Source organism: Colobus angolensis, unplaced genomic scaffold (genome assembly GCF_000951035.1).
Source record: "Colobus angolensis palliatus isolate OR3802 unplaced genomic scaffold, Cang.pa_1.0 Scaffold133, whole genome shotgun sequence".
NCBI lineage: Eukaryota > Metazoa > Chordata > Mammalia > Primates > Cercopithecidae > Colobus > Colobus angolensis.
Window position 1 is genome coordinate 3,950,442 of NW_012114411.1, and position 10,432 is coordinate 3,960,873.

At 45.1% G+C, this 10,432-nt stretch overlaps 1 protein-coding gene across 1 annotated transcript in view; it reads right to left on the reverse strand.

The window, feature by feature from the left end:
- Nucleotides 1–4,452: 4,452 nt before the first annotated feature.
- The window catches only part of FAM171A1 (family with sequence similarity 171, member A1), a 63,025-nt gene continuing 57,045 nt past the window's right edge, over nt 4,453–10,432 (reverse strand). The window contains exons 7-8 of the mRNA XM_011934274.1: nt 8,779–8,893; nt 4,453–7,405 (exon numbers count right to left, since the gene is read on the reverse strand). Of these exons, the coding sequence (XP_011789664.1) occupies nt 5,719–7,405; nt 8,779–8,893 (1,802 nt within the window). The 3' untranslated portion in view covers nt 4,453–5,718. The remainder of the gene's footprint in view (nt 7,406–8,778; nt 8,894–10,432) is intronic.

The following is a 10,432-nucleotide window of genomic DNA, read 5'->3' on the forward strand; positions in this document are numbered from 1 at the left end:
CTATAATCTCAGCACTTTGGGAGGCCGAGGCGGGTGGATCATCTGAGGTCAGGAGTTCGAGTTCGAGACCAGGCTGGCCAACATGGCTAATATAAAAAATTAGCTGAGCGTGCTGACACGTGCCTGTAGCCCCAGCTACTCAGGAGGCTGAGGCAGGATAATCGCTTGAACCCAGGAGGTGGAAGTTCCAGTGAGCCGAGATCACGCCATTGCACTACAACCTGGGCAACAGAGCGAGACTCTGTCTCAAAAGGCTTAAATAAATAAGAATAAAAAATAAAAAATAAAAAGCAAGAGACTAGGTTTTGGAGTCAGGTAGACCTTGGTTCATGCATGGTTTGTTCCCTTCTAGTGGGCGGCATGCTGGAGTGGACTTAGGAGTGATGTTCTACAATTTCAGGGATTTTGCAGGTCAGTTACTAGACATAGTCATTTTTAACAATTAAATACTACAAGTTTACAATATACCAAAACAAAGGTAATTACTTAAAACTCATTTCCTAGTGATTATGATTATCGGCAGTAGTTATGTTCTATAAAGTTGCTGGGAACACTGAACTAGTGAGTGCAATACTAGAACCCTTGCTTCTGGAGGAACTACAGAAGAAGGTATTTCCTGTGAAGGTTTAGTCCAGGCCTGCAGTTCTCCAGGGCTACGCGGGAAAGGTGGGGGCCTCCTGAAATCCTCTGGACACAATATTTCCATCAACTGCTCAACATATAACCTTGTTTCATACCCTTCCATTTAAAGACATCTCATTTGATATCTATAGTCGGTTCATGAACATTGCACTCACGGCCAACAGCACTACAACTCACGCTCAATAACACACGATTTCTCCATAAGGCACATCCTGGCTTTCCCACGCTTAGGAACGCTAGCCAGCACTTAAGCACTGTACTTGGAGGCCATTTTAAACAGTGAGTTCACCAAGCAAAAGCATAAAAATGTAGAAAATGAAGCACAACATAGACTGTGCAAAGGACACCTGTGTACAGCGTGACAGGTGAACAAGAAGGTGAAGTGTTGCTACGTTTGACCGCAGCTGAAACGTGCATGTTGGGCAATGCATCTTTCATCCCTCTACACATCCCCACAAATGACCATGAAAACACAGTGAATATTGATTTTGGTGCTGCAAAATACACAGTTGATCCTCGCTATGCATGGATTCTGTCTTTGCGAATTCCCCTACTTGCTAGTTTTAGTTTAGTTTTTACTTGCTAACACTAGGAAGTAGAAATTCGCAAAGATGGAATCCATGCATACGGAGGATCAGCTGTGTATTTTATTATCTGAGGTTGTTTCCCTGCCTTGTATCTGTTTAGTGTAAATAGAACTGTGCTACCATGGATCTCTTCCCAACTCTTGTGTGCAGTGACTCAGGTCACCCTCGTTACTTTAACTGACCACAGTGGGAGGATTTACACTACGGAAACTGGCAAATGCTACACATCGGGGATTGATTTGTTGATTTTCTCCATCACTTTCTTAAACCTAGACAATGTTAATAATGCAGATTCATCTTAAAACTGTATCATACCTAGAACCATTATATTGCAAATAATACAAAAAGTTGAGGAAATGTTCCAGTATTCAAAAACTACTGAATACTGATTCAGCAAAGTTGTCACTCTATGATTGATGAACAAATGACATTCTGAGGGCTTCAATTTCACCTTAATCATTAATACAATAAAATGACAAAATGAGGCCAGGTGTGGTGGCTCATGCCTGTAATCCCAGCACTTTGGGAGGCCAAGGCGGGTGGATCACTTGATGTCAGGAGTTCGAGACCAGCCTGGCCAACATGGCGAAGCCCCATCTCTACTAAAAGAATACAAAAATTATCTGGACATGGTGGTGTGCACATGTAGTACCAGCTACTCAGGAGGCTGAGGCAGGAGAACCGCTTGAACCTGGGAGGTGGAGGTTGCAGTGAGCGGAGATCGTGCCACTGCACTCCAACCTGGCTGACAGAGTGAGATTCTGTCTCAAAAAGAAAAAAAAACAAAAAAACCAAAATCATGTTTGAGCTACACTCTTGTCAATTGTAACAAGACAGGCTATGATAAAAATCTATGAAAGCATTGTGAGAACCAATCATCAAAGGGAATTTACCAAGGAATATTATTATTATTATTATTATTATTATTTTGAGATAGAGTCTCACTCTGTCGCCCAGGCTGGAGTGCAGTGGCGTGATCTCGGCTCACTGCAACCTCCGCCTCCCGGGTTCAAGAGATTCTCCTGCCTCAGCCTCCCGAGTAGCTGGGATTACAGGCACCTGCCACCACACCCGGCTAAATTTTGTAGTTTTAGTGGAGAAGGGGTTTCACTGTGTTGCCCAGGCTGATCTTGAACTCCTGACCTTAAGATATCCACTCACCTCAGCCTCCCAGAAGTGCTGGGATTACAGGCCTGAGCTGCCATGCCCAGCTTTATGTATTTCATTATACAGATTATTATGTATTCCATTTGTAAGTTGTGTCCTATACATCCTTTATCAGGGACAATATAATTTAAGTGCATTCATTTCCAGAGAGCTGGCTGTTTAAGCCACACACCACTGTTTCTAGCTGAGTGACCTCAATTACTTAACCACTAAGCCTCAACTTAAGTGTAAAACAAAGAAGAATAAACAGTCCTTCCTTGAAAGATTTTGAGGATTGAATGCAATGATTTTTTCCAATACATTGTTTCCAGGTAGAGACTCCAGGAACCTCAGTCCCCTTTTCCCCACCCACCTCACCTGGGGGACAGACCCAGTGACAGATTCATCCCTGTGCATGCCCACCCCTACTTTCCCAGAGCCGCCCTGTGTGTCTGGACTAAACCGTCACAGGTGGGGAAAACTCACCACTAGGGGGCGGGAGCAAGATGCCTTTGATGGTTGTGGTCCTTCAGACCATGTAACTGATTTGAAATACTGGGACATACTCGCTCTCCCACCCTCCGTGGGGAGAGAGGATAAATGTGTAAAGTCTGCGGCCATGGTGCTGCATTCAGAGAATCCCACTCTAGTGAGCATTGGCACTCTGAGAAAATGAGAACCCTTGAGCCCTAGTTTGGACAACTGTTAACATGTGATTAAAATCTTCGGCCAACCCAGTTGCCCTTCTGCAAACTCACCTGCTTGTAGTCCTAGGCACACGGCATGCTGTGACTGCTGCTGGCTGTTTAATACATCGGGGCCCAGCCAGGTGAGTCTCACCTAATGAGGAGGAGTCCGCAAAGCAGCCTTCTCCACCCCCATCTTCCTGCCAGATCTCTCAGGATCAGCGTTTCCAGTTAATGTGCTACCTGACTTTCCCAGGTAACATGCATTCAACGAGGCTCTTCTAGAAAGTGATGTTTTAAGGAGGTGATTCCATTGGCGGCAACCTTAGAGCTGCAAAGGACTGGGGTCAATGACAGCAAAGAGGTCTTCTGGCACTTCCTCCCTCGCCCCTCCTCATCTAGGTCTGGCCCTGGATTTTCCTGGAGGAGCAACTTCCTTATTCTTTTCAGGGGAGTTGACTGATGCCTTCTCCCTGGAGTCTTAGCCAGGTCTGCAAGGATGACCCTGCCACCTACTGGTAAGATGTTCACTCCCGCGCAAAGGGCGTCTCACTCCTTAGCTCCCCAGGCTCCCATCTGGCTAGCTGTCCCACTGTCAAGGACTTGCTCAACTATTTTCCCCCTTAAAAGCCAAATAGGAAACATCACCACTTGAGAATGAAAATCATTAAAACCACCATGATTAGTTCTCTGCCTGCATGGAATTTACGAATACTGATTTTGTTGACTGTAAACATAGCTGGCTTAATTTATTTCTGCCAGTTATGTCCCGACACCTCCATTAATTATTTTATTTTGATGAATAGTTTTACACATCTGGGAAGATTCTGGTCATTCTAATGATATCGTCTTGAAGCTCTTCCCAGATGGATCAATACTGACCATGAAACATCAGATTCTTCTAAAGTACAGACATCCCTCTTTACCTGAAACACAGCAAAATATTATCTGGTGTTCTTGAACAAAACTAAAGACAAAGGCAGATTTTTTATAGATTTTAACCCTAGAGGAAATTCCTAGGTGTCTAGGTGGTGGCTCTCCAAATACAAGTCTGACAACTGCATTGCAGACTGCCGCCAAGGAAACAATGACAAAGACCTTTTTTTTTTTGAGACAGGATCTGCTCTCTTCCCCAGGTTGGAGTGTAGTAGTACCATCATGGCTCACTGAAGCCTGGTGACTTAAGTGACTGCAACCAGGTAATTCAAACTTTTTTTTTTTTTTTGTAGAGATGGGCTCATGTGATCCTGAGCTCAAGTGATCCTCTCACTTCGGCCTCCCAGAGTGCTAGGATTACAGGTGTGAGTCACCATGCTTGGCCTGACAAAGTCTTAATAACAACCTTGAAACAGACAATGGCTCAGAATGAATGCAAATGACCGCAAAGACAGTTTTCCTTTTCTTCAGAGTTTATTTTGAATTTTCATTTTTGGATAACCAAGCAGCTCTTTAAGAAGAATGCACAGAAGAGTCATTCTGGCACTTTTGGATAGTACATAAGATTTTTTTTTTTAAACTTTTTTAATAGTCACATTCAGCCCACTTGCTCAATCCAGACTCCCACGTTGGGTGAGCAAGATGAGTCCATAGGATTCCAGAGTTAATACGTAACCGTATATACAAACAGCCAGAAAACCGTAACGGTGCCACAGGGATGGATGGGGAAGGGCATCTCTAACGTGTCCTCTAGTCTATCTTCGCTGAACAGAACCCACGTTACACATGATAACTAGAGAGCACACTGTGTTGAAATGAGGATGCTGACCCCAAATGGCACTTGGCAGCATGCAGTTTAAAGCAAAAGGGACATCCTTTAATAACTGTATAAAATCCAGGCAGTTTCATTAAACGGGTTAAGAAAACCACCAACAACAAAAAGCGAGGGACTGTCTGTAGTCACTGTAAAAAAGGCACTTGGAGTTAATGGGACCAGGACTGGCGGACTCTTAGCCGATACAGATTTCGGTGCGATTTCATTAAAAGGCTTGGATGTTACGAGAGGACACTCGGCGGTCCCTGAAGGGAGACACTGAGACGGACTGCTGAGAAGCAGAACAGATGGACACAAAGGAATCCACTCTTTACAACCAAATTGCATTGAAGCGACAACAAAAAAAGGCAAACCCCAAAACACAACCGAACCAAAGCAAAATCTAAGCAAAATCAGACAACGAAGCAGCGATGCATAGCTTTCCTTCGAGAGAACGCATACCTTGAGACGCCACGTGCCAACCTAAGTTCTCAATGACAGCTTCACAGTAGGATTATTGTGATAAAAATGACTCAAGCGATGCAAAAAGAGTTTCATCTGTTCCCAGAATCAGAGGGAGAACTGAGGTGATCGTTAGAGCGTAGCGACATCACGTGCGGTTTCTTAATGTCCCTGGGGGCGGATACATCAAGCCCCCGGAAGGACATCTGGACACCACTTTCAGCCACCTCCTTGCAGGGGCGACATCCGCCAAAGTCATCCTTTATTCTGAGTAATAACTTTAATTCCCTTCTAACATTTACACGGCAAACAGGAATGCAGTCAACGTCCACGTCCGTCCCACGGCGGGGCTGCCGTTCCGTTTCCTCCACGAACGGGTACGCGCTTCCATGAGAAAGGATATTTGGCAATTTTATATTCCACAGTCAGGTGGCCCTGCGACAGCTCATTTAATGTTAAACGCCATCAGGGGCCTCTCCTCCCGTTTCTGCCAGGGGCTTTTCTTGTCTTCTCCTTGGTCATCATCATCATCGTCTTCCTCTTCCTCGTGGGCAGATCTTCTCTGGTGGGCGCTGACTGCTGGCTCCGGGGGGGCGTCCGCAGTCCGTCTGGTCGTCTCCTCCTGCAGGCTGGGCAGCTGGCCACCACTTCTCCGACTCGACCCCTCCAACAAGCATCGCAGGGCACTGTCCTCGGGGGTACAGACCGTGGCCCCACACTCGCTGCCACTCTGTTCCACGTCATCCAGGTACACGAGCTGCGTGTAGGCCGTGCTGTCTGGGGCTCGAGGCTCTTTCTGCTGGTGCTCTTGGACGGGCGGGTAGTTCTGCTGCAGAGACAAAGCGTCTCCCCTTCCCTTCCGGGCAGATTTGGGTTCATTCATATCCACGCCAGAGTCCAAACTGGCATCATTACTTCCGTTCCTTCCAGCTCTTTGGAGATCAATGTATGAATGTCTAACGTGAGCGTTGGACCTGCCATCCAAGGAGACGAACCACGCCCGGGGGTGTGGAAGTGGCTTCCCACCCCCAAGCTCCATCAGCGCCTTTTCAGTCAGGAGCTGCACCTCACTGTTCATCTGAGCCAAAGCCGCGTCGTTCAGGGAAGCTGGGATGGAGAGAGACTCCGACATGGATGCATTCTGAGGGCTCCACTCCCGGGTGCCTGCGTCCTGCAGGTGCTGCTGAGAGATGGCCTGGGAAGCCAGGGGCTGGGGCTGGATCTGCGAGGACGGGTGTGGGAAGATCCCGGCATGGGGACTGGACAGCTCAGCCTGTAGTCTTTCTAGTTCAAGCTGTTGATCAGCCGGGACGACCAGAGGCTGGCTGACATAGGAGTGGTCCCCGGGGAGTTTCATATAATGGGCCGGGATGACCAAGGCGGGCAGCACCTTCCTGTAAACGCTGTCATTGACCTGGTCGACAGAACTGCAGCAGATCAACTGGCCGGGCCGCGGGAAGGACGTAGGTCTCTCGAGGTGATCGACCGATCGCGACATCATACATTCAGTTGGTCTGCGGTCCAGCAGCTGTTCTTTCTCAGGCGACGAAGGTGTGGGGTACAGATGTTCCTGAATGGTGAGTTTGCTTCCTGCGGAGGTTGGACCTTCTCTGTCCTGCTTTTCAAATAAAGGCTGTGAGAGCATGGTGTTGTAACTACCCCTGTAGTCATCATTACCGGAGGACTCGTAGCCTTCTCTTTCCATAGATTTTCTTGCCTTTAAGGGAAAAACTTCCACTGACTTATGGTAGTCTTTCCCCAGCGTCCCGCTTGGCGTGAGGTTATCAAAGGAGATCTGGCTTTTATCCTCTTCCTTGCAAGAGAGGAGCTCCTCCCGGGAGCTAAATTCCTGGGAGGTGCTGTAGGAGAGCTTGAGCATGGGGGTGTGCAGGTCCCCTTCGCCACCAGGAGACATCATTTCCAAATGGACTCCACTCATCAGCTCCTTCGTGCCTGGGGCCTCGGGGCGGCCATGGCTGGTGACGGACAGCGGGCCAGGGAATTCTGATGCTCGGCGTGAAAACAGCAAGTTGATGTGTGACATGGACGTGGACTGGTCTCTTTTGGAACTCTCCAGTCCTGCAGGGAGCTGCAGTTTTCTGTGGTGCTGACGAGGTTTCAAGCACTTCCTCCTGCGACCAAAGACACAATCCAAACCCAAAGATTAGTGATTCTCTCAATGGAAAAGCTTCAAGTTTCAGGTAAAATCCTAATTCTCAATTTCCACAGGGAGAAACAAGACAAAAGTCATCAGCAGCCAGAAGCCTTCTCACCCCACATCCTATTCTTTTTTTTTTTTTTTTGAGACAGCATCTTGCTCTGTCACCCAGGTTGGAGTGCAGTGGTACGATCATAGCTCACTGCAGCCTTGACCTCGTGGGCTCAGGTGATCTTCCCACCTCATTTTCCCAAGCGGCTGGGACCACAGGCACACGCCACCATGCCCAGCTAATTTTTGATTTTTAGTTTTTTGTAGAGATGGGGTCTCCCTGTGTTGCCCAGGCTGGTCTTAAACTCCTGGCCTCAAGCAGTCCTCCCCCTTCAGCCTTCCAAAGTGCTAGGCCACCATGCCTGGCCCTTATCCTTATTTTAACCCAGAGTAGGATAATCCAGAGATTTCATCTTTTACAATCTGGAGAATCCTTTGCCTAAATGAATTAAATGTATGACATACATTTTTCTATGACTTAAAAAAGTTAACAACTTTATTAAAGAGTGTCAAATATGACTAAAAATGCTTTGCATTTTTAAAAATAAAATTTTCCTCTATAATGCCTTTTTAAAATAGCTAAACTTAAAGGCTTTTATAAGCCAAATTACTTATTTCAAAGGGGTTAGTCAAGAGTTGACAATAAATATTCTTGCAAACTGATCAGACATAGCATCCAAATAAGAATTTTTTTATTTTTTATTTTTGACTGAGTCTTGCTCTGTCACCCAGGCTGGAGGACAGTGGTGCGATCTTGGCTCACTACAACCTCTGCCTTCTGGGTCCACACGATTCTCCTGCGTCAGCCTCTCGAGTAGCTGGGATTATAGGTGTGCGCCACCATGCCCAGCTAATTTTTATATTTTTGGTAGAAATGGAGTTTTGCCATGTTGGCCAGGCTGGTCTCGAGCTTCTGACCTCAAGTGATCCGCCCACCTTACAGTTGTGAGCCACTGTGCCCAGCCCAAATAAGAAGAGTTCTGCTTTGCCCTTAGAGTATCATCTCTTAACCAGCGTTTAGGGATACTCTGAATAAATCATACGACCATTGTTAAACTCTTTTTCATAATTCCCCTTCTAAGCAATGTTATCCACGCAGCATGCTTTACACATACTATTTGTTAAGTTGCAACTTAGATCACAAATGTGAGTTCTTACTTTTTCATGGGAAGAAAATGTACTTCAATTTAGAAAAATTAAAAAAAAAAAACCCACCTCCATATCAATGCTTCTAAGTATCAATTGCCCAAGAAATTGTGAATTAAAAAAGATATTGCCAAAATGGTAAAACTTTACCTGCAATAATATAAAAGGAGACACAGCAAAACCAAAAGTATGAAAGCCATTCCTCCTAAAATGGCCAAAAGAAACACCGTGTGATACGTGGTAATGTCCTGTGTTACAACGGGACCTAGAAGGTCAGAAAATGGCATTTAGAGTTTTGAACACCTTTAACTCAAAAGAGGGATCATTCATTGAGAACACAGTGTCTTGTGCTTACTCTTCTTGGCTGGGGCATAGAGCAGTGGCCAGAGGAAAACACCCTTGGATCACGCACTTGGGGTACCACCAGCATTGCATTAGTGATTAGCACGACTATTATGGAAGCTCCCATGGCCAGGAGAACTTTGAACACTCAAAGACAAGATGTGGTTACGTCAAGGGCCTCCTCCTAAGCGGAGAAGTGTGCCTCACTTGGTAGCATGTGCCTTATTTGAAATACATGACCTTTTTATTTTAATTTTTTTTTTTGAGACAGGGTCTCATTCTGTCACCCAGGCTGGAACACAGTGATGTAATCATGGCTCATTGTAGCCTTGACCTCCTGGGTTCCATCAATCCTCCTGCCTCAGCCTCCAGAATAGCTGGGACTACAGGCGTGCACCACCACATCTGGCTAGTTTTTGTATATTTTTTTAGAGACAGTGCTCTCACTATGTCGCCCAGGTGGGTCTTGAACTCCTGAGTTCAAGCAATCCACCTGCCTCGGCGTACCAAAGTGCTGGGATTATAGGCATGAGCCACTGTGCCCAGTCATGTGATCTTTTAATGCAAGAAAATGAACGCATGATGATATAATGATTGGGACTCTCACCTTCAGAAAGATGGCCTGACTATCTGGGAATTTTATATTGCAGGGGAGAAAAAAAAAAAAACAACCCACAAAGTTTTATTCTCGCTTTTCCCGGGCAGTCAGTCATTACTGTCTGGAGAGCCCTTAGTCTAAATGAATCAGTTTAAATGTATGACATAAATTTCCTGTGACTTAAAAAAGTCAACAACTTTTAAAACTTAATACAGGTATCAAATATGACTAAAATGATATCCATCTTTAAAAACAAGATCTTCTTTATGCCTTTTCAAAATAGCTAACCTTACATGGCCACAGATCTCTTTAGAACTTATACATAAGGTTACCAAAGATAAAAATATTTTAAGTTTATGTTGTAAAAAATCCCAAGAGGTAGCTTAACTCACATTTTATGTTCCATAGTAGTACAAATCTGTCTTAATGTTATTATCAACAGATCAACGACAACAAAAACCTCCCCACATTCCAATATTTAGGTATTTATTAGTGTCCGAGTTTCCTGGCAGTGTACGAATACATGGGTCAAAATGAACTGGTTTCATATTATTTCAGAGTAGCATGGTTTTGATTACTAAACACCACAGACACCCATTTGCTTATTTTTGATTTTTGATATTCTAAGACATAGATTTCCTTAAAAATCTTCTTAAGGGGACAAATCTCCTAATTTAAGACCTAGATAAACCCAAGATTTACCAGTTTTTGAAAATAGTGATGTTGCTTAAACTCACGAGAAACATCATTCTCTTTCAGATATAATTACTTCAGTGGAGTGGGAGGAGGGGGTTAAAGTTTACAAAAATTGGAAAAATAACTGACAATTAGATACTGGCTTACTTGTTCAGAGAAATAATTTTT